Source organism: Mesoplodon densirostris, chromosome 10, assembly GCF_025265405.1.
Source record: "Mesoplodon densirostris isolate mMesDen1 chromosome 10, mMesDen1 primary haplotype, whole genome shotgun sequence".
Taxonomy (NCBI): domain Eukaryota; kingdom Metazoa; phylum Chordata; class Mammalia; order Artiodactyla; family Ziphiidae; genus Mesoplodon; species Mesoplodon densirostris.
Genome location: NC_082670.1, coordinates 32,449,061 through 32,474,432, shown reverse-complemented (window position 1 = coordinate 32,474,432; position 25,372 = coordinate 32,449,061). Strand labels below are relative to the sequence as shown.

The 25,372-nt window shown below is 48.9% G+C and overlaps 2 protein-coding genes across 2 annotated transcripts; one reads left to right on the top strand and one right to left on the bottom strand.

Annotated features, from left to right (window-relative positions):
* Positions 1–1,280: 1,280 nt before the first annotated feature.
* C10H6orf226 (chromosome 10 C6orf226 homolog) lies at positions 1,281–2,124 on the bottom strand. The gene has a single exon (XM_060109647.1). It carries the CDS (start codon positions 2,122–2,124, stop codon positions 1,792–1,794), a length of 333 nt encoding a protein of 110 aa, XP_059965630.1. The 3' UTR covers positions 1,281–1,791.
* Positions 2,125–18,473: 16,349 nt separating this feature from the next.
* Positions 18,474–24,282, top strand: PTCRA (pre T cell antigen receptor alpha). The gene is made up of 5 exons (XM_060110833.1): positions 18,474–18,531; positions 21,133–21,165; positions 21,992–22,312; positions 23,141–23,185; positions 23,792–24,282. The coding sequence occupies exons 1-5, from the start codon at positions 18,474–18,476 to the stop codon at positions 24,280–24,282; spliced, it is 948 nt and encodes a 315-aa protein (XP_059966816.1).
* The last annotated feature ends 1,090 nt before the right edge of the window (positions 24,283–25,372 follow it).

Genomic DNA, 25,372 nt, shown 5'->3' with positions numbered 1-25,372 from the left:
ATGAGATGTATCTTAATAGTGACTCAAACCAATAAGATGCAAGAGGCATTCCCCACAAGAGAGTGTGAAGGCTGCTGCCTAAACAAGATCCAGAAAGTTTATTCCCACAAACAGTCTAAGAAAGTAAAGGCCTTTGTTGTACAGGCTGACGCAATGAAGGTTAAGATGGCAAAAAAATCCCCGAGAGTTGGTACAGCCAGACAAAAGACTGCTCAGAATCCCAGTCTATTTGATTGGCTGCCAAACGTACACCATATGTGCACCTTTTGGATGGCCGAGACCAAGTTCTCAAAAGCCATACACGCAAAAAGCTGGAAGATCAGGTAGAACATTTACATCTCAAAGACACAGGAAGAGAAATGAAACTTCCCCCAGAAGGGCTTTTATTTTTGTTTTTTTAAGGTCAGAATTTTGAAAAGATGTTTTTATCAAGTCGGCTTTTTCTAACTTAAATGCGTATTCAATAAATGAGCCCAATCTGAGTCATTTTCAGGGTGAGATTTCCTTTGACTCTCAATTAAGTAGGTACTTGCAAGTATGAGCTCCGTACATTCATGAATCTGGCTGGAGTGTTAACCGGAGGTTGGTTTTCTGATGCCCTTCGTTTTTGTTTGAGAGAATCTATTTCCCGTTTTAAAGTTGAATTCGTCGGGGATAAAATTTACTAGTGCACTTTTATCCTGACAAATTCTTATTAAGGTAGCCAATTTGAGGAAAACATCAGGTCACCCTCTTATCTAAACATTCAGCCCAGACTGCTCAGTACTTTTTTTTTTCCTTTGGCCGCGCGGTGTGGCTACTTAGTTCCCTGACCAGGGATGGAAACTGTGCCCCCTGCAGCGGAAGCGCAGAGGCTTAACCACTGGACCACCAGGGAAGTCCCCAAATATCTTTTCAACTGAGCAAATCCAAGTGTCTTTCAACCGGGTTCCCCCAGTATGTTTCAGCTGGCGGGCATTTTCTTCCAGTGTCTTTCAACTGGGCTCCCCTAGTATCTTTCAACTAGGGAGGTCACTCCCCAATGTCTTTCAAATGGGGAGCCAGGCATCTGTTAGACACTGCCAAATAAAACTCAGGATAATCAACCAATAATCAGGAGATCCAAGAACCAGGAGACTCACCCAAGTTCGTATGAACTCTCCAAGGAGGCGGATGGGCACAAGAGGACTCTGCCAGTACCAAGGGTCCGGTTCCTCGTAGAGTTCAGGCGAAGAGGAGAAGTCTACTCTGGTTCCCTCCATGGTCACCAAAACTGTGGACTGAAAAAAAAGCAAAACCTCAAAGTTGAGAATTATTTTATTTGGCAGACTTTCTGAGGATGCAAGCCCAGGAGGCAGCCTCTCAGATAGCTCTGAGGGACTGCTCTGAAGGATAGATAGGAGTTCTGCGACAAGATCAGGTAGTCAGAACATCAAAAGATTACTGTTAATTAAAGAAAACCCGACATCCCACGTTAATGAATTGAGCTTTTTTCTGTGAACAGGTAGATGCAAGAGTCTGGGCTCAGTGACACCTTGCCTTTGATATACGCCTTAGCTATCCAAGGCCAGTATCCTGTTCTTTCCCATCTTGAGCCCCCTCAGGGTGCGCTGTTGGTAGTGTCTGCAGTGGCTGAGGGCTTGGCAGCCGGCGGCCCATTTGTCTCCATCCTGGGTTCCCTAGGGTTTGCCGACGGGGCCGCAGTACTGGCTGATGGCTAGATGGCTGCAGCGTCCTTTGCTGATAGGGCAGTAACATTTTTCATTCACAGCTGCAAAGGACCTCGAGCCTCAGGAACCCACTATGTGCCATCTAGGAAGGCGCTGTCGCAGCCTCTCCGGAGCCAGGTTCTTCCAGGAGGGTCCTCTGCCCATAGGGAGGGTCGTCGGGCCTGTGGCCCCGGGTCTGGAAGGGCGGCGCGGGGGCGTCGGCGGAGCCCGAGGCCTCCCAGGGCTTGGGCCTCCGCGGGAGCCGGGACGCCGTGGGTTCGCCGAGGGTCGCCACAACGTGGCGCCTCTCCAGGCCGGGGAGCCCCCGGCCCTGCTGGACCAGCTGCAGGAGCTGCGCCAGGGTCACCGAGGCCGAGGCTGAGTCCGCAGGTGCAGGAGCCGCGCCAGGTCCGCTCTGACTGCCGGAGGGCTCCATGGCGGAAGTGGAGCCTGAACGCTTCCGGGAGGGATGGGTGCAACCACCGTCGGAGGAAGTGAAGGGGGGCGTAGACTGTACCAAGCGGCCCAGAGAGCGGGGAGCACTGGAGAACATGCTTCGCGCGGAAACGCTTCACCCACACATACACCACTTAACCCGCCCCAGAGCCTCCAACATGGAATGCTTTAGAACACGGGAAGGCTTGCACAGAATGGAACGTGCCTGCCGACACGCCGATGCAAGCAAAAAGACCTGAGTTTGCACAGTCGCCCGGGCACCGCGCGCACACCTGCGTTCATGCATGCGCTGAGACTACTGCATAGACACGTGGTGGGGGGAGGGCGCGGAGATAACCTCCATCCCAGGCTCCAGAGCACCAGACAGAAAATAATGGAGATGTCTCCAGTGGTCTCAGGAGAACTGGGAACAAAGGACACCACTGCAGAGCCTCGCCACTCTCTCCCCATTTCCTGCCGTCAGGACTATTCCAGACTTTCCCAGAGGGGAGAAGAGAAGATGAAGGCAGGCCAGGAGTGCTACATTCCCTCCAGCTGCTTGGGAAGCCAATGCCAATAAAACCCAGGTTTCTAAGTTTATCGAAAGCTAGCCTGATCTGGCACAGGCCGCCTTAATCAAGTAAGCAAAGCTTAATTACTACTAATCGGACAAACTGGCATCATCTGCCTCCTGAAGTGTTGCACTGCAGGGACACTACAGGTGCAGGGACATTGCATCTCCTCTGTAGTGTTCCTGCCAAAAGTGTTCACTCTGAATCTAAACTGGAGAAAATGAGCAGACAAACCAAAGTGAGAGACATTCTGCAAAATGACTGGCCTGGATGCTTTATAGATGTTGATACCCTAAAAGACGAAGACAGAAAGAAAAAGACAAGATTGAGGAACTATGTCAGACTAAAGGAGTTGTGAAAAATGCAAAATTCACAGAAAAGTCACAGAAGTAAATTATTATGATAATTATGATATACATGTATCATTTTGCTCCTGTATTGGAGCAAAATGAGGGGAAAATCAGTTACAAAGGACATTTTACCCTTGGGAAATTTTGCACATACTCTGTATATTAGATGACAGTGTTACATCAATGTTAAATTAGGTGCAGTAACTGTGCTTTGGTTGTGTGGGAGAATGACCTTGTTCATAGGAGATACATGCTGAAGTATTTATGGGTGAAATGTCATGAGAGAGAGAAAGAGAGAGCGAGCAAGCAAATGTGGCAAAATTGCTAAGAGCTGGTGAATCTAAATGGTTTGAAATTTCTCAAGATACCTCAAAAACAAACGTATGGTTACCAAAGGGTGGGGGGAGGGATAAATTAGGAGTTTGGGATTAACATATACACGCTACTATATATAAAATAATCAACAGGACCTACTGTATAGCACAGGGAACTATAGTCAATATTCTGTAATAACCTATATGGGAAAAGAACCTGAAAAAGAATGGATATATGTATATGTATAACTGAATCACTTAGCTGTACACCTGAAACTAACACAACATTGTAAATCAACTATACTCCAATATAAAAGAAAAATTAAAAATAACTTTAAAAAATTTGTCAAGGGCTTCCCTGGTGGCACAGTGGTTGAGAGTCCGCCTGCCGATGCAGGGGACATGGGTTCGTGCCCCGGTCCGGGAAGATCCCACATGCCGCGGAGCAGCTCGGCCCGTGAGCCATGGCCGCTGAGCCTGCGCGTCCAGAGCCTGTGCTCCGCGGCGGGAGAGGCCACAGCAGTGAGAGGCCCGCGTACCGCAAAAAAAAAAAAAAATTCGTCTAGATGAAAAGTTGGAAGGGGTGAGCTTGAGAAGCCAGTCTGGAGGAAACTGACCAAAATAAGTGTTGTATAACAAAGAATTTGACTGGCCTTTGTCCCTGGTTCCTTAGGGGGAGACTAAACCCTTGGAATTTCCCAAGTATTAGAAGTGATATTCATGGTGGGCCTTGATAATTTATTGCAAGGAGGTGACTCATGGTGGCCCCTAAATGGTTTCAGGGCTGGGGCTGGCCAGTTATGGGAAGAGGGTTGGGGCTTTGAGCCATGGGGGGTCCAGGAAGGGGGCCTGGAGATTGAGTTCAGCCTCCAGCCAATGATTTAATCACCCATGCCGGCATAATGAAACCCCTATAACAGCTCTGGACACAAAGCTCAATGGAGCTTCCTGGTTGGTGAACTCATCAATGTGTCAGGAGGGTGATGTGCCATGGTTCCACGAGGAGATAACACAGAAGCCCTGCATGCCGGACCTTCTCAGACCTTGCCCTATGTGCCTCTTCATTTGGCTGGTCCTGCTGATTTGTATCTTCTCTGTAAAACTGTAATCCTAAGAATAGCACTTTCCTGAGCTGTGTGTTCTGAGTTGTTCTAGTGAATTACTGAAACTGAAGGGGGTTGTGGGATCCCCCAAACTGTACCCAGTGAATCAGAAGTGCCTGTGGCCTGGGACCCCTCTGAACTTGCAGCTGGCACCTGAACTAAGAGCAGTCTTGTTGGGGATTGTGCTCTTGAACTTGTGGGATCTGCACTAACTACAGGTGCTTAGCACTAGAGCTGAATGGCAGTACTCCATTTGGGGTTTTTAACCGAACACTGAATGAAGGAAGAGCTCACCTTTCTCTCTGTGGCCTGCATCAGTTTCTGGACTCCCTCCTAAATTACCAGGTTCCCTTTCTCTCTCAGATGTCCTTGGCCCCAGTTCCACTCCCAACATCCTACCTGGGTGACTCTGGCTTTCTGCTCCACCATTCCGACCAGCCAAGGGCAAGATGAAGACATCTTTATGAGATTAAGACCAACCTTGGGTGTCCTCCCAGGCTCAGTAAGGACCAAATTTCCTCAGAATTAGGGACAGTAATATGTATGTGTTTGGGAAGTGGGGAGTTGTCTCAGTGTCATCTTTTTTCTTCCCTTGCATTCTTTCATCTCCTGAGCACAAGTCTGTAGTACGGACAGGACAAGTCTAGGAATCAGGGGTTGTCAGGAGGGACCTCACACATCACTGACCATAATCCTCTTATATACAGAGAGGTAAACCGAGCATGTGAAAAGGAGTAACAGGGCTGGGGTGGGAACCTGAGCCCGCTGACTCGTAACCCAGGCTGCCTCCCCTTGATGGGGCACAGAGGCCCCTGTCCCTGTGGGCAGCCATTCTGAGTCTGTGCCCTGCCACAGATGTGCATGCAGAAGGCAGGGAGGCAAAAGAAGGAAAATCGAGTAAGCCCACAGGCAGGGGAAGACACTTCCCATCCAGGCCCGTCCACAGCCTTCATCAGCGAGGACCTCAGAAGCCAAGAGGTCACGTCGGTAGGGGGTGGCAAGGCCAGATGTCAACCTCTAGGTGTAGAGACAGGCTCCAAACACCCCTGAGCTCATTTATAACCCATTAGACATCTTTCACCCATGATTTTCAACACTGCATCTCAACAGGAAACACCCTGCCCCCCCCCATTTATTGGAGCCCAATTCATCCTTCAAAGGCTTCTCAGTGGGCCCACCCCTCCCATCGTTGCCATCAGTATGAACTGATCCTTATTCTACGCTCCCACAGTCCCTTGCTCATCCACATACTCTTAGGCCATGAGTCCTACACATCTAGTATCCCTATGTGCCCAGACCAGCACCTGCAGAGACCTAGTGCTCAGAAAATGTTAACTAGGGACTTCCCTGGTGGCGCAGTGGTTAAGAATCTGCCTGCCAACTCAGGGGACACGGGTCTGGGAAGATCCCACGTGCCATGGAGCAACTAGGCCCATGCGCCACAACTACTGAGCCTGCACTCTAGAGCTCACGAGCCACAACTACCGAAGCCCACGTGCCTAGAGCCCATGCTCTGCAACAAGAGAAGCCTGCGCACTGCAACGAAGAGTAGCCCCCTCTTGCTGCAACTAGAGAAAGCCCAAGCGCAGCAACGAAGACCCAACACCTCCAAAAATAAATAAACAAGTAAATAAATTTATTTAAAAAAAATTTTGACTACCCTCAAGGAATATACCCTGTTACAATTATAAATTAACGTACAATAGTATGTTAAAGTTTTATATTAGTATTACTGGGATGGGGCTGGAAAAAGAAAAGAAAGAAAATTTTAACTAAATGCCTGCCTGACTGAATCTATTATTATAAACTCAAGGAGAAAAGACTGAATTCAACTCAATGCAAGCATTGGCTGAGAGCCTGCCATGTGCTGTGCACAGTGCCAAGTGTTTAGTATACAGACCCCTGTCCTCAAGGGGCTCACATCCTACCAAAAAGTCACAGAAGTAAATTATTATGATAATTATGATATATATGTATCACAGAATTTCTTATATAAGTAATGCAGTATAGTGCCTGGTGTGGTAACAATGTCATGTGTCAACTGAAATAAGCAGTCCAGGACTTCCCTGGTGGCGCAGTGGTTAAGAATCAGCCTGCCATAGCAGGGAACACGAGTTCAAGCCCTGGTCTGGGAAGATCTCACATGCCGCAGAGCAACTAAGCCCATGTGCCACAACTACTGAGCCTGTGCTCTGGAGTCCACGAGCCAGAACTACTGAAGCCCGCATGCCTAGAGCCTGTGCTCCGCAACAAGAGAAGCCACCACAATAAGAAGCCTGCGCACCACAACAAAGAGTAGCCCCCGCTCGCCACAACTAAAGAAAGCCCGTACACAGCAACGAAGACCCAATGCAGCCAAAAATAATAAATAAGTAAATTTTTTAAAAAAATTCAGGGAGTAAAGGAAACCTCCTTGCAGTGGGGGAAATGCACCCAGGTAATGCACTGCATGCAGAGGTATCACTATTACTTAAATTATCATTGGGAAAAAAAAAGAAAAACAAAAATTATCATTGGGGGTGGCATGGGATGAAGTGTAGGGTACTGCGTTGCTGGGGCGGGGAGATGGGAGATGGAATGGCTGTGGCCCTTCTTCACTATGGTGGGGAGTCATTTGGCTTCTGATGGCCTCCAGGAACATGTGCAGGGGAAAGGAGAACCAGGAGTTACCAGTGCCTGATGAGGAATGTGAGTGAGCAATTAAGACTCCTTGATGGGACCTTGAAGGTCCCTCACCTCCTACAGAGAGGGTTCATATGGCTGACTCAATACTCAGCCCTCTAGGGAATTCCTGGTGGTCCAGTGGTTGGGATTCCGAGCTTTCTCTGCCAATCAGGGAACTAAGACCCCACAAGCCACACGGCCCGGCCAAACAAAACAAAAAAACCTCAGCCCTCTAGGTCTCTTATGCTAAGGTGAAGGCATTGATGGGGAAGGGGTGGGACCCTGAGATGGGGACATTTGGACCGACATGAATAAGGCTAATTCTGAACTCCTAAATTCTTTTGAAGTGTCTTGCCTGTAGAGACAATCTCCTCTTGTCGTGATCCTGTCTCCTGGGACATCAGCCTCAGAACCCTTCCTGCCTCCATCCCTCCTGGCCCCAGGCCCTTCATGAGTTAGATCCCAGCACAGCCTGGGTGGAGAAGCTCAAGGCCCACGCTAAGAGGAGAATGCCCCCAGACAGAAAGAGTCACAGGCCCTAGTAAACTGCCTTGGCAGGAGCCACAGGAGCATGTGTGGAAGAGGGTTCGAAGGGAAACAGACTCAGGAGCGTGGAATGTAACATCCAGTTTGTCCAAACTCATGGCCATGGATGCTCATCCAGGATTTAGGACTTCATGTAGTGGCTTGAGCACCTGGGAGAGGAATTCATAGTCTGCTAGCTTGCTTAACTAAAGCCTGGACTTAATGGTAACCTAGAGTTAATAAACTTGAAATGCCACAATTTCCCTAGCATACTATAGAGGAAGGAATCCAAAATCTCAGAGAGATGGGAATGCTGGATTGGATTTATTATGTGCAATCTGCTTAGCCACCCCTAGCCATGTATTTTAAGGGAGTCTGGAAAACACTCCCTTCACCAACGCATTAAGAAATGCATTGGTAAGGGCCACCAGCATCCTTGGCTTGCTCTGACGGGCTGTCCTCTGTAGGCTGGAGATGCTAATGGGGAATGCTGGATAGTGAAACTTAATTCCTTGATCTTGATGAGAATAATGGTATCCTGGTGCGGTAAAGAGCAGATGGTAGTGCTTAACAGCCAAAGGCAAGGTAACTACAATGACCCAGAATAAAGCATGGGAAAGGATGGTCATCAGGTAGACAAAGTGACAGGCGCTGGACCGCGGTCAGCCGTTTCCCCCAGGCACTCCAGGGCTTGTTCAGTGGACCCATGATGGCAGGGATGGAAGCTATGCTTTGACTTAATAACACGGTCTTCCCCTCTCTGAGGTTAATCTGGCTGTAGCCAGTGCTGAGTGACCATCCTACTTACAGCCTGATTGAGTACCATTCTCACCGGGTGTAGACTGATTTAATTGCCCGCCCCCCTGCCCCACGCAGTGTGGATGGACTGTGCTTTATCCTCAAGAGAACAGACACGGGGACTTCCCTGGTGGTCCAGTGGTTAAGACTCCATACTTCCAATGCACAGGGCACGGGATTGGTTCCCGGTCAGGGAACTAAGATCCCACATGCCGCTAGGTGTAGCCAATAAATAAATAAATACATACATACATACATACATAAAATAACGTATATAAAAAAAGAGAGAGAGGGCTTCCCTGGTGGTGCAGTGGTTGAGAGTCCGCCTGCCGATGCAGGGGACACGGGTTCGTGCCCCGGTCCGGGAGGATCCCACATGCTGTGGAGCAGCTGGGCCCGTGAGCCATGGCCGCTGAGCCTGTGCGTCTGGAGCCTGTGCTCCGCAACGGGAGAGGCCACAACAGTGAGAGGCCCGCGTACCGCAAAAAAAAAAAAAAAAGAGAGAGAGAGAGAACAGACACATATTCTAGGTATGAATTCACCACTTCTGTCAGTGTCACCATTTATGGACGTACAAAATACCTTATCCATCACCATGGCATGCCACATAACATGGCCTCCAACGTGGGCACACATTTTATAGCCAAGGAAATGTACAAATGAGCTCACACCCAAGGCATCCACTGGTCTTACCATGTGCCCCATGACCCAGGAGCAGCTGGCTTGATGGAATGAAGGATTGGCCAGCTGAAGGCACAGTTAGAGCAGAGCTAAGAAACTACACCCTACAAGGTGGAAGTGCTATCCTCCAGGATGCAGTATATTCTTTAAACCAAAACCAGAATCGTATTATATGTAACTGAGAGGTGGGGGTAGCAGCAGCCTTTTCGCTATTAGAGCTAAAGTCTGTAACCTACTAGAAGAACTTTTGCTACCCATCCCCAGAACCTTGCCCTCAGGGAATTTGGCGATCCTTAGCATTCAAGGGAGAAACATTTGCACTGTGGAATGATCACAGTATTGATGACTTAGAAGCTGAGATGGCCCTGGCCATTTTGTTTTCTCATGCTACTGAACAAACAGGCAGAGAAAGGGGTTACTGTAATGCCTGAGTCGACTAATCCCAATTACCAGAGAAAATAAGCTTGCTACCACGTAATAGAGGTAGGCACTAGAACTGGAACCCAGGGGATTCACAAAGTGCCTCTTAATAATCCTCTGCTCGGTTGTCCTGGTTAGCAGAAAACTTCAGCAACCCACAGTGTCAAGACTACCAAGGACTCAGACCCCACAGGAATAAAGGTTTGAGTCACCACCAGGTAAAGAACCCAGTTCCTGGTGGCGCAATGGTTGAGAATCCACCCACCAATGCAGGGGACACAAGTTCAAGCCCTCATCTGGGAAGATCCCACGTGCTGCGGAGCAACTAAGCCCGTGTGCCACAACTACTGAGCCTGCGCTCTAGAGTGCGCGAGCTACAACTACTGAAGTCCATACGCCTAGAGCCCGTGCTCTGCAACGAGAAGCCACCACAATGAGAAGCCCTCGCACCCACTCACTGCAACTAGAGAAAGCTCGCATGCAGCAACAAAGACCCAACCAAAATTTTAATTAATTAATTGATTGATTGATTAAAAAAAAACCTGCCCAGCCAAGGTGCTGGTAAAGGATAAGAAGAATACATCATTGGAGGAAAAAGTAGGCAGCTCTGAATATGAACTTAGGCCTCATAACCCGCATTGTCCCCTGCTAACTCATGGGAGCTAATATTTTAGGTTTCAGTGGACATTTGACATCACTTCCCAATGATATAGTAGCCAATGTGACCCAGTGTGTCCTCTGTGCTGGGGACATGGGTTTTTCTTCTGGAAAAGGCTAAGAGGAGCTTCCTGCAGATGTTCCAGATTCCCCCTCTCCCTCCTCACCCTACCAGCCCTGTGCCCTGGAAAGCTGAGCGGCATCAGAGGACTCCCACACCGCCCCCCACCCCCGACTTGGATTCAGCCAGTGAGGGACTAGTCGGGTGTCTGAAGATGGGAGGATAGTGAAGTCAGGGAATTTATTCGCCTGCTTCCTTCCCTGCAGAATCAACACTACCTACAATGATTGAAGGTCACAGCTATTGTCAGGCACCCTCTCCACACAGCTCTCTCTGGTTCGGGGTTCCTGCCAACTGCTCCCTCCCCTCTTCAGACCTCAGGTGCTGACACCCCACTATTACTAACCATGAGGTACTGTAGCAGCCCCAGCGATTTCTCCATACCCCGCCCACACCTTTATAAACACTCACTTTATTAAACTCTCTTCAAAATTACCCATCAGCGTTCCTGCTAGGACCGTGGCACATACAGCATGTATTTTAATTAGAATTAGTTTTGGCAATGAGCAACAGAAAACCTAAAATAACAATAGTGTACGCAAGATAAAAGTTTATGTCTGTCTTTTTTTTTTTTGCGGTACGCGGGCCTCTCACTGTTGTGGCCTCTCCCGTTGCGGAGCACAGGCTCCGGACGCGCAGGCTCAGCGGCCATGGCTCACGGGCCCAGCCGCTCCGTGGCATGTGGGATCCTCCCGGACCGGGGCACGAACCCGTGTCCCCTGCATCAGCAGGTGGACTCTCAACCACTGCGCCACCAGGGAAGCCCTATGTCTTTCCAATATAAATTAAACTTGGTGTTAAGTAACCCAAAGCTGGTATGGTAGCTCCATGAACATCAGATCATACTATTTTTTGTAGCCTTTTAAAATTAACATCATAACAAAAGTTTTCCATAGCATTACAAACTCTTTAGAAAGAATCAAGACTTGGCTCAAGTACCATCTTCTAAAGCACTTGTCCTGATGCTCATTCCAGCTCTAGAAGAATAATCTCCCTCTCTCAGAACCCCAGTTTCCACCCCTAAACACACACACACACACACACACACACACACACGCTTCAGTCACGGCATCTGTCACACTAGAGTCCCTTATCTGTTTATGAGTCTGTCTCCTTTGACTGAAGGGAGCTTTTCTTTTTGTCTTATTATCTCCAACCCCAATCTCTGGCATAAAACAGAGACCAATAAATGGGTCTGAATGAAAGGACATTTTAAGGCCTACATAATATTTCATCATGTAAACTCACCCTAGATTATTCCTTTATTACTTTAACATTTAGGTGATTTTAGTTTTTCATTTTAAATATTATTGTAGGATTTTCATTTGATCAATGGAATAGGTGTCCCTGGAAGAGACTTATACTTGCTATTTCATCAGACACACGCATGCTGACCCCGTTTGCCCCTCTGGCTACAGTTTAATCAGATAGGTCAGAGTTACACTCAGTAATTATCTGGTAATATCAGCAATCTTCTCTAAGAAGCCCTGCTACTTTTCCTTAATTTTCTTTTTCACATTCTATGTGGCTCATCTCAGTTTAACCACAGCCCTGGTTTTCTACCTGTGCATGTGAAAAAAGAGAGGAGAGGGATAATCTGCTGTGTACCAGGTACTCAGGTGTGTCCTCATATTTAACTGAATTCTCCCCAAAAGCTTGTGAAAAGTTTTGGAGAGACAGACCTGTAAACACAACCCTGTAATGAATGCACAGTTCCACCACTTGCCTGCTAGAGAATTTTCCTCGAAGTAACTTCGTTTTTCAGAGCTTCCGTTTCCTCGACTGCAAAACCGGGATGAAAATACCTGATGCGTGGTTGTGAGGATTAAATGAGATGTCTGTGAACATGGCCTGGCTCTAGGTAGCGGGTCTGCAAATGGCAGGTTCAGTCCCAAGTGAGGAGCTCAGAGCAGGGTTTCAGCTCGGGGATCTAAAGCCAGCATGTCAGGGCATCCTCACCGCCCTGGGGGAGGGCATCTTTAGGACCAGCAAGACTGTGGGGTCAGGGGGAGATTCCTGGGGCTCCTGGAAGGAGGGAACCGTTGTAAGAGAGGGCAAAGAAAGCTTCCAGGCCGACCTGTGTCCAGGGAGCTGGGAGTGGGCCAGGGGAAGGGTAGCTGTCTCAGCGCTAGGGGGCCCAAGCGGGCAGCCAGCGAGGCAGGCGTCTGGCTGCGCGGGGTGGGGGTCTTCGTCTTTCTCGTCCTGGGAACATCTTGAAACTCAAAAAAACGAAGCAAGCCGGAGGGCTCTTCCCCATCTGTATTGTGGTAACTGAGCCCGAGCTAGCACCTCCCCAGGATGGAAGGCGGGAGAGTCGTTAGGGACACCTGCCTCTCTCCCTCCCCCGCCCGGCGGGAACCCACCGAGACTGCGCGCACCTGGGCACCCGCTGCGCCTGGGAACACTTGGCGCCGGAGGCCGCCAGGCTCCCCCGAGGGAAAAGGGGCGGGAGCGCAGCCCTGGCCGCAGGGAGTCCCTTAGGACACCGGAGAGTGCTATTGACATGATTATTAAAATAACCATCCAGAAGGAAACGGAGTGAGGCTGGCACCAAAATAAAGAAATCCGGGAGCCAGGAAGAAGTAAATCCGCCAATGTAAAAGACATTAACACGTAATAGAGAATGTTTTGCAAATAGTGGGGACAGAAAGGATTATTTATGAATAATCCTGGGATAACTGATTAGCTCTTTGGGGAAAAAAAAGAAATTTAGATGCACATCTTCTATAATACACCAAAATTAATTCAATTCCTGATGGGGTTAAATTGGGGGCGGGATATTAAAATACAAGTGCACAAAAAGACAATAGAAGTAGGAATGTATCCATCCTTTGGAGGAGAGAGGACTTTCTAGGCTTGAAGGAATGAGATAAATCCCAATAAGGAAGATGGACATGTTAGTTCATACAAAACAAAACAAAAACAAACTGTAGGCTTAAAAACAAAGTGAAATTAGAAGTAGTCAGTGAGGAGCTTCCCTGGTGGCGCAGTGGTTAAGAATCCGCCTGCCAAAGCAGGGGACGGGCTCAAGCCCTGGTCCAGGAAGATCTTACGTGCTGCGGAGCAACTAAGCCCGTGCGCCACAACTACTGAGCCCTGTCGCCTAGAGCCGGTGCTCCACAACAAGAGAAGCCACTGAAATGAGAAGCCTGGCACCGCAGCGAATACGCAACGCAGCCAAAAATCAAATTAAATTTTTAAAAATACATTTAAAAAAAAAAGGCTGGGGCTTCCCTGGTGGCGCAGTGGTTAAGAATCTGCCTGCCAATGCAGGGGACACGGGTTCGAGCCCTGGTCCAGGAAGATCCCACATGCTGTGGAGCAACTAAGCCCGTGCGCCACAACTACTGAGCCTGTGCTCTAAAGCCCACGAGCCACAACTACTGAGCCCGCGTGTCACAACTACTGAAGCCCGTGCATCTAGAGGCCGTGCTCCACAACAAGAGAAGCCACCACAATGAGAAGCCCGCACACCGCAACAAAGAGTAGCCCCTCCTCCCCGCCTTGCTACAACTAGAGAAAGCCAGCACACGGCAACGAAGACCCAACACAGCCCAAAATAAGTAAATAAATAAATTTTAAAAATAAAAAAACTAGTAAGACACTAAGACTACAAGCAGACAACAAACAGACAATACAGTGAAGGAAACAAGTAAGATGGGAAAATAATGTTATCAGAGAAATGAATACCATTTTAACTGAAGAAATTAAGATTTTTAATTTTTTATTTTATTTTATTTTCTAAAGAAATGTTAAATGCTGATGAGGATGAAGTGGACCTTTCATACATTGTGGTGGTTTTATACTAACATAAATTAGTACAACAGGTGTATCAGGGAGACTTAAAACACAGAGGCCTCTGATGCTCAACATCACTAATCACTAGGGAAATGCAAATTGAAACCACCATGAGATAACACTTCACACTATCAATTATGATGGCCACTATCAAAATTAAAATTAAAATTAAATTACCATATGATCCAGCAATTCCACTTTTGGGTATATACACAAAAGAACTGAAAGTACGATCTTTTTGTTTATTTGTTTGCTTTTGGCCATGCCACGTGGCTTGCTGGGATCATAGTTCCCTGACCAGGGATTGAACCTGGGTCCAGTGAGTGAAAGCACGGAGTCCTAACCACTGCACTGCCAGGGAATTCCTGAAAGTAGGATCTTGAAGAGAGATTTGTATGCCCATGTTCACAACAGTTAAAACAGGGAAACAAATGTTGAGGGATGTCCACTGAGAGATGAATGGATAAGAAGCAAAATGTAGAATGTACGTACAGTGGAATATTATTCAGCCTTTAAAATTTTTTTTAAATTTATTTAATTTATTTATTTTTGGCTGCATTGGGTCTTCGTTGATGCGCGCGGACTTTAGTTGCCGTGAGCTGGGGCTACGCTTCGTTGCAGTGCGTGGGCTTCTCATTGCGGTGGCTTCTCTTGTTGTGGAGCACGGGCTCTAGAGCACAGGCTCAGTAGTTGTGGTGCACGGCCTTAGTTGCTCCGCGGCACGTGCGATCTTCTCGGACCAGGGCTTGAACCCGTGTCCCCTGCATTGGCAGGCGGATTCTTTTTTTTTTTTTTTTTTTTTTTTTTTTTTGCGGTATGCGGGCCTCTCACTGTTGTGGCCTCCCCCGTTGCGGAGCACAAGCTCCGGACGCGCAGGCTCCGGACGCGCAGGCTCAGCGGCCATGGCTCACGGGCCCAGCCGCTCCGCGGCATATGGGATCCTCCCAGACCGGGGCACGAACCCGTATCCCCTGCATCGGCAGGCGGACTCTCAACCACTTGCGCCACCAGGGAGGCCCGGCAGGCGGATTCTTAACCACTGCGCTACCAGGCAAGCCCCAGCCTTTTTTTTTTTGTTAATGTATTTTTATTTTATTTTATTTTTGGCTGCATTGGGTCTTTGCTGTGGTGCGCAGGCTTCCCATTGTGGTGGCTTCTCTTGTTGTGGAGCACCGGCTCTAGGTGACAGGGCACAGTAGTTGTGGTGCATGGGCTTAACTGCTCCGCAGCATGTGAGATCTTCCTGGACCAGGGCTCAAACCCGTGTGCTGTGCATTGGCAGGGGGATTCTTAACCCCTGCGCCATCAGGGAGGTCCCTATTCAGGCTTTAAAAAGGAAGGAGGGGGCTTCCCTGGTGGCGCAGGGGTTGAGAGTCCGCCTGCTGATGCAGGGGACACGGGTTCGTGCCCGGGTCCGGCAAGATGCCGCGGAGCGGCTAGGCCTGTGAGCCATGGCCGCTGGGCCTGCGCGTCCGGAGCCTGTGCTCTGCAACAGTGAGAGGCCAGCGTACCACAAAAAAAAAAAAAAAAAAACAACAAAGGAAGGAGGTTCTCACAAGTTACAACATGGATGATGAACTTTGAGGATATAGTGCTAAATGAAATAAGCCAAGCGCACAAAGACAAATACTGTATGATTCCACTTTCATGATGTAGTCAAAATTACAGAAACAGAAAGTAGAATTGTGGTTGCCTGGGGCTGAAGGGAGGAGGAATGGAGTGTTTAGTTTTGCAAGAATTCTGGAGATGGATGATGGTGGTGGTTGCACAAGAATGTGAATGTACTTAATGCCACTGAACTTGAAATGGTTAAGATGGTAAATTTTGTCATATGTGCTTTACTACAATTTAAAATTTTTTAAGTTAAACAAATCCTCCCCCAAAATCACAGAGGCCTTTAAGCCAATTTTAAGGAAATAAGTATGAATTTGGAAAATACTTTATGACCAAAGATATTTACTGCCCCAAACTGGAAAACCCAAATGTCTGAAAGTAAAGGAATGGCTAAATAAACTATAGTACATCTGTAGTTTTATGTTTTAATAATGTTTATTTTCCTGATTTTAAAAATAATAGACTCATCATAGAACATTTAATAAATGAACAATTATAAAAATGAAAATAAAAACTATCCAGGGCTTCCCTGGTGGCGCAGTGGTTGGGAGTCCGCCTGCCGATGCAGAGAACGGGGGTTCATGCCCCGGTCCGGGAGGATCCTACCTGCCGCGGAGCGGCTGGGTCCGTGAGCCGTGGCCGCTGAGCCTGCGCGTCCCGAGCCTGTGCTCCGCAACGGGAGGGGCCACAACAGTGAGAGGCCCACGTACCACAAAAAAAAAAAAAAAAACTATCCAAAAGCCTAACATGCAGAGATAACCATTGTTAACATTTGGTCTGCATCCTTCTAGGAATAGTTATATATTTCTTTAACAAAATTGGGTATATATTGTCCATTTAAATTTGCATCCTGTTTGTTTAGACTTTCTGTGTATGTAATTATGTATACACATATATAAAGAAAGGGAGAACATTTATTGACTTCTTACTATGTATAGAGAATAATGCTAGAGCTGCTTCATGGATGATCTTGTTAAATATCACAGAACCCCTTTGAGGTATTATCATTCCCATTGTACAGATGAGGAAATGGAGGATTAGGGAAGTAAGTAATTTGGTGAAAGTCATACAACTCCTAAATGATATAGTCAGGATTGAAAGCCAGGTATTGTGGCTTCACAGCCCACACTCTGAACCAAACTCTCTTCTATATCCCACGTCATTAAACATTCTTTTGAAAACATGTTTTTAAAAGCTGCTGCATAGGGACTTCCCTGGTGATCCAGTGGTTAAGTCTGCGCTCCCAATACAGGGGGCCCAGGTTTGATCCCTGGTCAAGGAGCTAGATCCCGCATGCCGCAACTAAGAGCCCACGCAGCCAAATAAATATTTTTTTAAAAAGCTGCTGCATGGGGACTTCCCTTGTGGCGCAGGGGTTAAGAATCCGCCTGCCAATGCAGGGGACACGGGTTCGAGCCCTGCTCCGAAAAGATCGCACATGCCGTGGAGCAACTAAGCCTGAGCGCCACAACTACTGAAGCCCACGTGCCACAACTATTGAAGCCCACGCGCCTAGAGCCAGTGCTCTGCAACAAGAGAAGCCACTGCAATGAGAAGCATTCGCACTGCAACAAAGAGTAGGCCCCACTCACCACAACAAAAGAAAGCCAGCGTACCGCAAGGTAGACCAACACAGCCAAAAATAAATAAATAAATAAATAATTTTTTTTAAAAAGCTGCTGCGTAATATTCACTAATATAAATACACCAAACATCATCGAACCGTCTCCTAGCATTGAACAATTAGGTTGTTTCCAATTTCTCTTGGTTTTTTAATATAATACTTCAAAGAATATTTTTGTGCATAAATCTTTGTCTTATAATGACTGAATCTCTTATTATTCCCTTAGGGTATATACTTAGATGTAAAGTTTCAGGGTCAAAATAACAGCTACAGATAAAATTTAGTGGAGTCACTGAAAATAGAATTTATAAAGTTTTTTGCGGGGTGGGGGCCGTGCCCTACAGGAACTTAGTTCCCCGACCAGGGACTAAACCCAGGCCCACGGCAGTGAAAGTGCCAAGTCCTAACCGCTGGACCACCAGGGAATTCCCTAAAAAGTTTATTTTTAAGAAGAGGTTTGATATGACAGGGCAGGGAGTATGTGGGACATCTCTGAAATTTCTCCACTTTTGCTATAAACCTGAAATGGCGCTAAAAAATAAATTCTATTTAAAAGGGTTGTAACTACATGGAAGTAAGCTTATTGGGCTTTTTGGCTATAGTAAGGCCAGCCATCAGAAAGCAGTTCAAGCCCTGGCTCTGCCACCTGCCAGCTGTGTGGCCTTGGGAAGGTCACTCAATCTCTCTGAGCCTCAGTTGCCCCACCTGTGAAATGGAACTCACAGTTGTTGGCTGGATGGAGTGAAATGCTGTATGTTAAGCCCCTAACCTACTGTCAAGTGCTCTGGATCCTGTAGATGGCAGGGGCAGTGACTTGGAAAAGGCTTTGCACACTGTGAAGTGCTCTTCAGATGGGAGGGGGTGTGGCATCTGACTCCTGGTGTGGTAGTGGCACTCTGAGTTCCCTGGACCCGTGAGAGAGTGAGAGAAGGCTGGGTTTGGGGGCCAGGGTGAAGGTGGGAGGGGCCCCTCACCTGGGGAAACGGCTCCGTGGTGGAGCAGCTGAGATGCAGCTGGGCCTGTGGCCTGCGAGGCAGTCCTGTGGCCGCCTCCTCCCCCAGCCCACAGCCCAGGTCTGCAGTTGGGTCCTGCCTCCTCTCAGGTGGGCCATGCCTGGGACTTGGCTGCTGCTTCTCCTGGCCCTCGGGTGTCCAGCCCTGCCCACAGGTGAGCGCCCTCCCTGCATCCCTCTCTGTGCCCCATCAGTCTGCCCAAGCCTACTCCCTCACTCTGGGTGTCCCTAGGTGTGGGAGGGATGCAGGCAGGCAGGACAGAGGTACCTGGGTCCCCTGGGGAGGGTCTCACCAGAAGCCCATCATCCCCTTCCCCATTGTATACTACCTCCCAACTACCTTGCTCTGGGGCCCCCAATTCCTGCTCCCCTGGAGTCCACAGTGTTGGGAGGAAGGGTACTCACCTCTCAGAGCAAGCTGGACAGGTGTGTATGATGGGGGGAGTAGCCTGTCTGTGTTGTGTTATATGGGGTGATGGGGCACGGGCAACATGGTGAGGTCCCACCCTCCTTACTGTCCAGTCTCCTACCCTCAGGGCTCAGGGTGTCTCACGTTCACCCCCTGCTCCCCCTAAAAATGGGCTCTCAGAAGTCTCAAGGCCTCAGTGACTTCCCAGTGTATTGACCCCCAACCCCGATCCCAGTCCTCCAAAGATCAAGGCTGGAGACAAAGGAGTCAAATTCTGAGAATTCCAGCTTCATCTAGAAGCTTGTGCATGTTTGCATGTGTGTGGTGGGGATAGGTCCTTGACTTTGAGTTGGGGCATCTCCTTGTCCTAAAGCTGGCCCCCAGTATGTCACCAGCTCGCCCTCGCTAGGGAGATAAACCACACCCATGTGGATTGGGGAGAGCCCATGTCAGGAGGCCTGAGCTCTGGGAAAGAAGCACCTAGGGTGAGGAGGAGCAATCCTGGGAGGTTTCATGGAGGAGGTAGATGCTGAACTCAGCTAGGGGAGTGTGTCTCTCTGTACAGCTGAAAAGACTCAGGAGGTTGATGGTCCTGGAGCTCATTGCCAGCCTTCTCTCCTCCCTTTGTTTGTGATGCCTTATCAATATTAGTATTGATGATACTTACCTGCCAAGGTATTTTATATTCATGATTTTTATTCTTCACAGCAATTTTACTGGGCTGGTGTTATTAACCCCATTATATCACTGGGACAATTAAGACTCTAAATTAAGTGGACAAGTCAAGAGTCAAATCAACTCTGTCTGAGGCCATGTCCCAGGCTTGGTCCACTGTGTCATGTAGCAAATCTTAGTCATCCTTCCAAGTGGGGTAGTCTGTGGGATTTGGAGTCACAGAGGTCTGAATTCAAATCCTGAGCGGGCTACTTACCATACTTCTGCTTCTAGGTCAGTTATTCGACCTTCAAGAAATCTTTTGTGAGGGAATTCCCTGGCAGGCCAGTGGTTAGGATTCCTCTGCAGGGGGCACAGTTTCGATCCCTGGTCGGGAAACTAAGATCCCACATGCCACGTGATGCAGCCAAAAAAAAGAAATGTTTTGTGAGCACCACCCCCCCACCTCTAACTCCCCACGAGATTCTATGGCCTCCCTTCCCAGCACCCTGGAGCATTTCTTTAGCCTGGCTGCACCTAACTCATGGTGTGAATTTGTTTGTAGGTTTTTTTTTTTTTTTATTTATTTATCTTATTTATTTTTGGCTGCGTTGGATCTTCGTTGCGGTATGCAGGCTTTTCATTAGGGTGGCTTCACTTGTTGCAGAGCACGGGCTCTAGGCACGCGGGCTTCAGTAGTTGTGGCACGCGGGCTCAGTAGTTGTGGCTCGCGGGCTCTAGAGCACAGGATCAGTAGTTGTGGTGCACGGGCTTAGTTGCTCCGCGGCATGTGGGATCTTCCCAGACCAGGGCTCAAACCTGTGTCCCCAGCATTGGCAGGCGGCTTCTTAACCACTGTGCCACCAGGGAAGTCCCTTGTTTGTAGGTTTTAACCTTTGAGATTTTATTTATATGAAAAGATATCCAACTGTTCTTTTTTTTTTTTTGGCAGCACCAAGTGGCTTGTGGTATCTTAGTTCCCCTACCAGGAAGTGAACCCAAGCCATGTCAGTGAAAGCACTGAGTCCTAACCACTAGCCCGCCAGGGAATTCCCGATGTCCAACTATTCAAAAATAAGATTTTGTTATATATTAAATGAGTCATCTTTACCAAAAAGAATAAGTTTTTGGAAAATCAGGACTATTCTGAAAAATATAGGACAAATGTTTGCAGTACCCACATGACTTATTTTTGTTTTTTTTAATTATAAAATATACAGACGTACACTTTATTTTATTTATTTATTTATTTGGCTGTGTCGGGGCTTAGTTGCGGCACTCAGGATCTCCGTTGTGGCATGCGGGATCTTTAGTTGCCGCATGTGAACTCTTAGTTGCGACATGTGGGATCTAGTTCCCTGACCAGGGATCAAATCCGGGCCCCCTGCATTGGGAGCGCAGACTCTTAGCTACTGGACCACCAGGGAAGTCCCCGGACATACACTTTAAATGAGTGAATTGTATGGTACATGAATTATATCTAAACAAAGCTGTTAAAAAATACTACAAACTTACAGAATAGAACGGGGAATAATACAACAAACAACCATGCATACTCCACTCAGATTAGCAAATAGTTAAAATGTCACCATATTTGAATCAAATATTATTTAAAAGAAACAAAAAGTTACAGATACGTTTGAGGCCCCTTTTGATCTCATTCCAGATTCTATTTCCTCCCCTTCCTCCTCAGAGGTAACCACTCTCCTGAGGCTGGCACAACAAGGTACTATAAATATTTGTTTGCACCTGCTGTCTTTCTCATGGGACTGAGATCATTGAGAGCAGGGACAATACTTTAATTAATGTTGTATCCCCAGTGCCTGGCACAGAGAGATTCACATATGATAGATAGGTGACAGAAGGATGGAAGGATGGATGGATGAATGGAAGGAAGGAAAGATGGATATATGGATGGATGGATGGATGGATGGATAGACATATAGATGGAAAGTAGAAACAAGAGATGTGGATAAGATGGATGATGGAAGAAAGGATGGATGAGGGACTTCCCTGGTGGTGCAGTGGTTAAGAATCCACTTGCCAATGCAGGGGACACAGGTTCGAGCCCTGGTCCGGGAAGATACCACATGCCGCGGAACAACTAAGTCCGTGTGCCACAGCTACTGATCCTGTGCTCTAGAGCCCGCGAGCCACAACTACTGAGCCCGCGTGCCACAACTACTGCAGCCCGCATGCCTAGAGCCTGTGCTCCGCAACAAAGAGTATCCCCTGCTCACCGCAACTAGAGAAAGCCCGTGCGTAGCAACAAAGACCCAAACGCAGACAAAAATAAATAAATAAATAAATAAATAAATATTTAAAAAAAGAAAGGATGGATGAATAGATGGGAGAATGAAAGGATGGAGGGAAGGAAGGTGGTTAGATAGGTAAATGCAAGGAGAGAGGGATGGATGAGTGGATAGAAGGATAGACTGATGGTTGGTGGAAGGATAGATGGAAGGAGAGAAATCCAGAGGGGAGGATATGAGATGCTGACCTGGGAGGGCGTGGACAGACCTAGCCCCCTACAAGTGCGTGCTCTCTTGCAGGTGTGGGTAGCACACCCTTCCCCTCTCTGGCCCCACCAATCACACTGCTGGTGGATGGGAAGCAGCAGACTCTGGTGGTTTGCCTGGTCCTCGACGTTGCACCCCCTGGCCTTGAGAGTCCCATCTGGTTCTCAGCTGGGAATGGCAGCTCACTGGATGCCTTCACCTATGGCCCTTCCCCAGCAGCTGATGGCACCTGGACTAGCTTGGCTCAGCTTTCCCTGCCTTCTGAGGACCTGGTAGCCTGGGAGACCTTGGTCTGTCACACTGGACCTGGAACTGGGGACCACAGCCAGAGCACACGGCCTCTACAGCTGTCAGGTGGGGACAGAGCCCGGGCCCCTGTGGTTGCTCCCTGCCCCTTTCATACACCCTGAAACCAGGATATGGTGGCAGGGAGGGCAGAATCCAGGCCATGGGGGCGTGAAGGGCATCTAAGTGCCAACCATAGGAGGGTGGTTTCAGGGCCCTGAGTTCTGGGATTTAAAACAGTGATATCTCATTCAAATCCAGGCTCTGATGCATGACTTCCAAGAGGTAATAATGTCTCCTCCCTCCTAGGTTAATATCTTTCTATGTATACCCAGGGTTAATATCTATATCTATATCACCCTAAATATGACACCCTATTAGAATCAAACAATAATTAAATATTAAGTTGCTCTCACTTACTTATTGTTTATTCTGTGCCAGCCACTGTTGTAAACACTTTACACTTATGAAGTAGGTCATATTATTCTCCTCATTTTATAGGCACAGAAAGGTTAAGTAACATGTCCAAAGCCAGCTATTATTATTATTGACCAGATGACTTACTTTCTCTTTTTGAATTATGTTTGTTTTCTCATCCTCCAAATAGGAATGTTTGTTGAATAAACGTACTGCCTTCCAAAGAAGGCTGCTAAGAAAATTGATTCCTTGTCTAAAAGTGCTGAGGTATCTCTAGGGGCAGGAGGACAGCCAGGAGAGAGGGAGATCTGGGCCCCTCAGAGGACTTGCTGCAGATGGGCTCAGGATTCCCACTACTGGTTCATTTGTCCACTTATCCAGTGCTCCAAGAAGAGCTGCCCTGAGCAGGGCCAGGGCATAGCACTGGGGTGGAGGGCACAGCCCACCCCAATGACTTACTCCTTCCTCCTTGACTGGCAGGAGAGTCTTCCTCAGCCAGGACCTGCCTCTGGGAGCCTCTCAGGGGTGAGTACCGGGAACCAGGACCTCAGTCCCTGTTGGGCTCTGGGCCTGATGGGTCCCCTCAAGAGGCTGCCTTGCTGGGTTGGGGCACTGGCTAACCTGGGCCTCTGTCTACCCCTGGGTCAGGTGGGGATAGATCCACTGACCCCAGCATAATTCCTGGACGCCAGTTGAGAAGCACAGGTGAGAGCTAGCAGAAGGGTCCTTGAAGCTCTCCTTGGGCAGCTCAGAGGGATGGTCTCAGCATCCGAGCCTTGGGAGACTCTTGGGAGTCTAGGGAGCCTCGGAAGACAGAGCGGAGGAAAGTCCCACCCCCCGCTGGATGCAGTCATGAGCCAAGTTCTACTTCCCTACCAAACAGATAAATCTGAGCTGGTGTCTCTTCTCTGCAACCAAATGCTAATTCCTGCCTGGCTTGCATCCCCTTGGTTGCTGGGGAATAAAATTAAATGAAGGCTAGGAAGGTGTGTGTTATTATCACCAGTCAGAGCTGAGGTTAGACACCAGGAAGGACGTCCCCTGGATTCCCTCTCCTCTGGTGAACCTTCTCGGGTGCGTGGCGCTGAGCGCCAGCCTCCAGGCCGCTCACCGGTTCCTTCTCTCCTGCAGGGACCCGGGGCCAGGCGCTGCGGCTCGGGGCGCTGCGGCTGCTGCTCTTCAAGCTGCTGCTGTTGGATGTGCTTCTGACCTGCAGCCGCTTCCGCGCCCCGCCCGTCGCGCGGAGGGACCCGGCCTGGGCGCCTCGCCCTGGGGACCCCGGGCTCCCCGCGGCCCCCCGGGCGGACCACCTTCTCCTCCCGCAGCCTCCGCCACCGGAAGGATCGCCCGCAAACCCCACCGACTGGATTCGCCGCAATGATGGGTGGACCACAGGCCGAGGGCTCAGCCTGTCCACCCCGCCGGCGCTGCAGCCCCGGGACAGCCGCTGGGTTCACACCCGCCCTCCGGGTCGGGATCCCAGGAGCCCTGTCTGGGAGGAGGGCCCGCTGGTGCTCAGGGCGTGGCGCTCGGGACCCGCCCTCAGTATTCCTGCCTCCAGCCTTAGAGCATTTCTCTGCGATCTGCCTCCTCCAGTTGACCCGAGCTTCCCCGGGGGCTAGGCTCCGTCTCCCCCTTCAGACTGACGTCTTTCTGAGGGAAAAGGCTTTGTCTCTCCCATCAGATTGGAAGCCCCTTAAGGGTGGTGATTGACCCAGACACTGGGACATTTGAGGTGCTGATAACTGAGAACAATTAAAGGAGAACTTATATGACACAAGCAAATGAAAATGTCTGCTCTGGGAGGAGGGAATTTGGCAGATTTACAGGAGACAGAAATCTGGGAAGGCTTCCTGAGGGTGAGAGCCTGGAAACTGCAGAGTGGGGCTGGGGGTTGGGGTGGATGTGCTCCCAACTCTGTCTCCTTTCCTCATCACCAGGCATGGGGCAAGGCCCCCTCTCTGTCTCCTCACCCTCGCCCTGACCTCTCTGAGAGGTCAGGGTGAGGAGCCCAGGAACCCAGGAAGATGGGGCGCTGGGCCTGATGTGAAGTCTTGTACAGACTTGACAGAAAAGAATAGGACCAGGGGCTTCCCTGGTGGCACAGTGGTTGGGAGTCCTCCTGCCGATGCAGGGGACACGGGTTTGTGCCCCAGTCCGGGAAGATCCCACATGCCGCGGAGCGGCTGGGCCCGTGAGCCATGGCCGCTGAGCCTGCACGTCCGTAGCCTGTGCTCCAGAACGGGAGAGGCCACAACAGTGAGAGGCCCGCATACCGCAAAAAAAAAAAAAAAAAAAAAAAGAATAGGGCCAGGATTCCAGAGTAATAGGATCATAACCACTGCCAAGAGCACAGATAGTAATTCCAAACTTATACATTATTAATCAATTAAGGGTCATTATTCATTTGACAAATATTCACTGAGCTTCAACTCTGAGCCAGGCACTAAAGAGGTTTTAGTTTCGTTTTGTTTTGTTTCCTAAAGAGGGTTCTTGCACTGATAGAATATGAGGCTCCCACAATGGGGTGTAACCTGTGTGTCTTCTGTTAGTCCAGCTCTTGCAGGAAACCCTGCCTTTTCCAGAGTTTCCTCTCCAGTAATCACCCCAAGAATCTCTGGGTGCATTCATGTGAATCCAGATGTCCCCTGGGGCAGTGCAGGACAGTTCCCTGGATCAGTGGCCCTACTTCAGTCTTCCTTCCTCCAACGT

What these genes read in the sequence shown, in the direction of transcription:
- PTCRA (XM_060110833.1), top strand. Translation starts at nt 18,474, where the DNA reads ATGCCTGGGACTTGGCTGCTGCTTCTCCTGGCCCTCGGGTGTCCAGCC. An exon ending in GTGTCCAGCCCTGCCCACAG is followed by an intron (nt 18,532 to 21,132) that starts GTGAGCGCCCTC and finishes CTTCCTCCTCAG; the next exon opens with AGGTAACCACTCTCCTGAGG. An exon ending in CCTCTGGGAGCCTCTCAGGG is followed by an intron (nt 23,186 to 23,791) that starts GTGAGTACCGGG and finishes TCTCTCCTGCAG; the next exon opens with GGACCCGGGGCCAGGCGCTG.
- C10H6orf226 (XM_060109647.1), bottom strand. Translation starts at nt 2,124, where the DNA reads ATGGAGCCCTCCGGCAGTCAGAGCGGACCTGGCGCGGCTCCTGCACCT.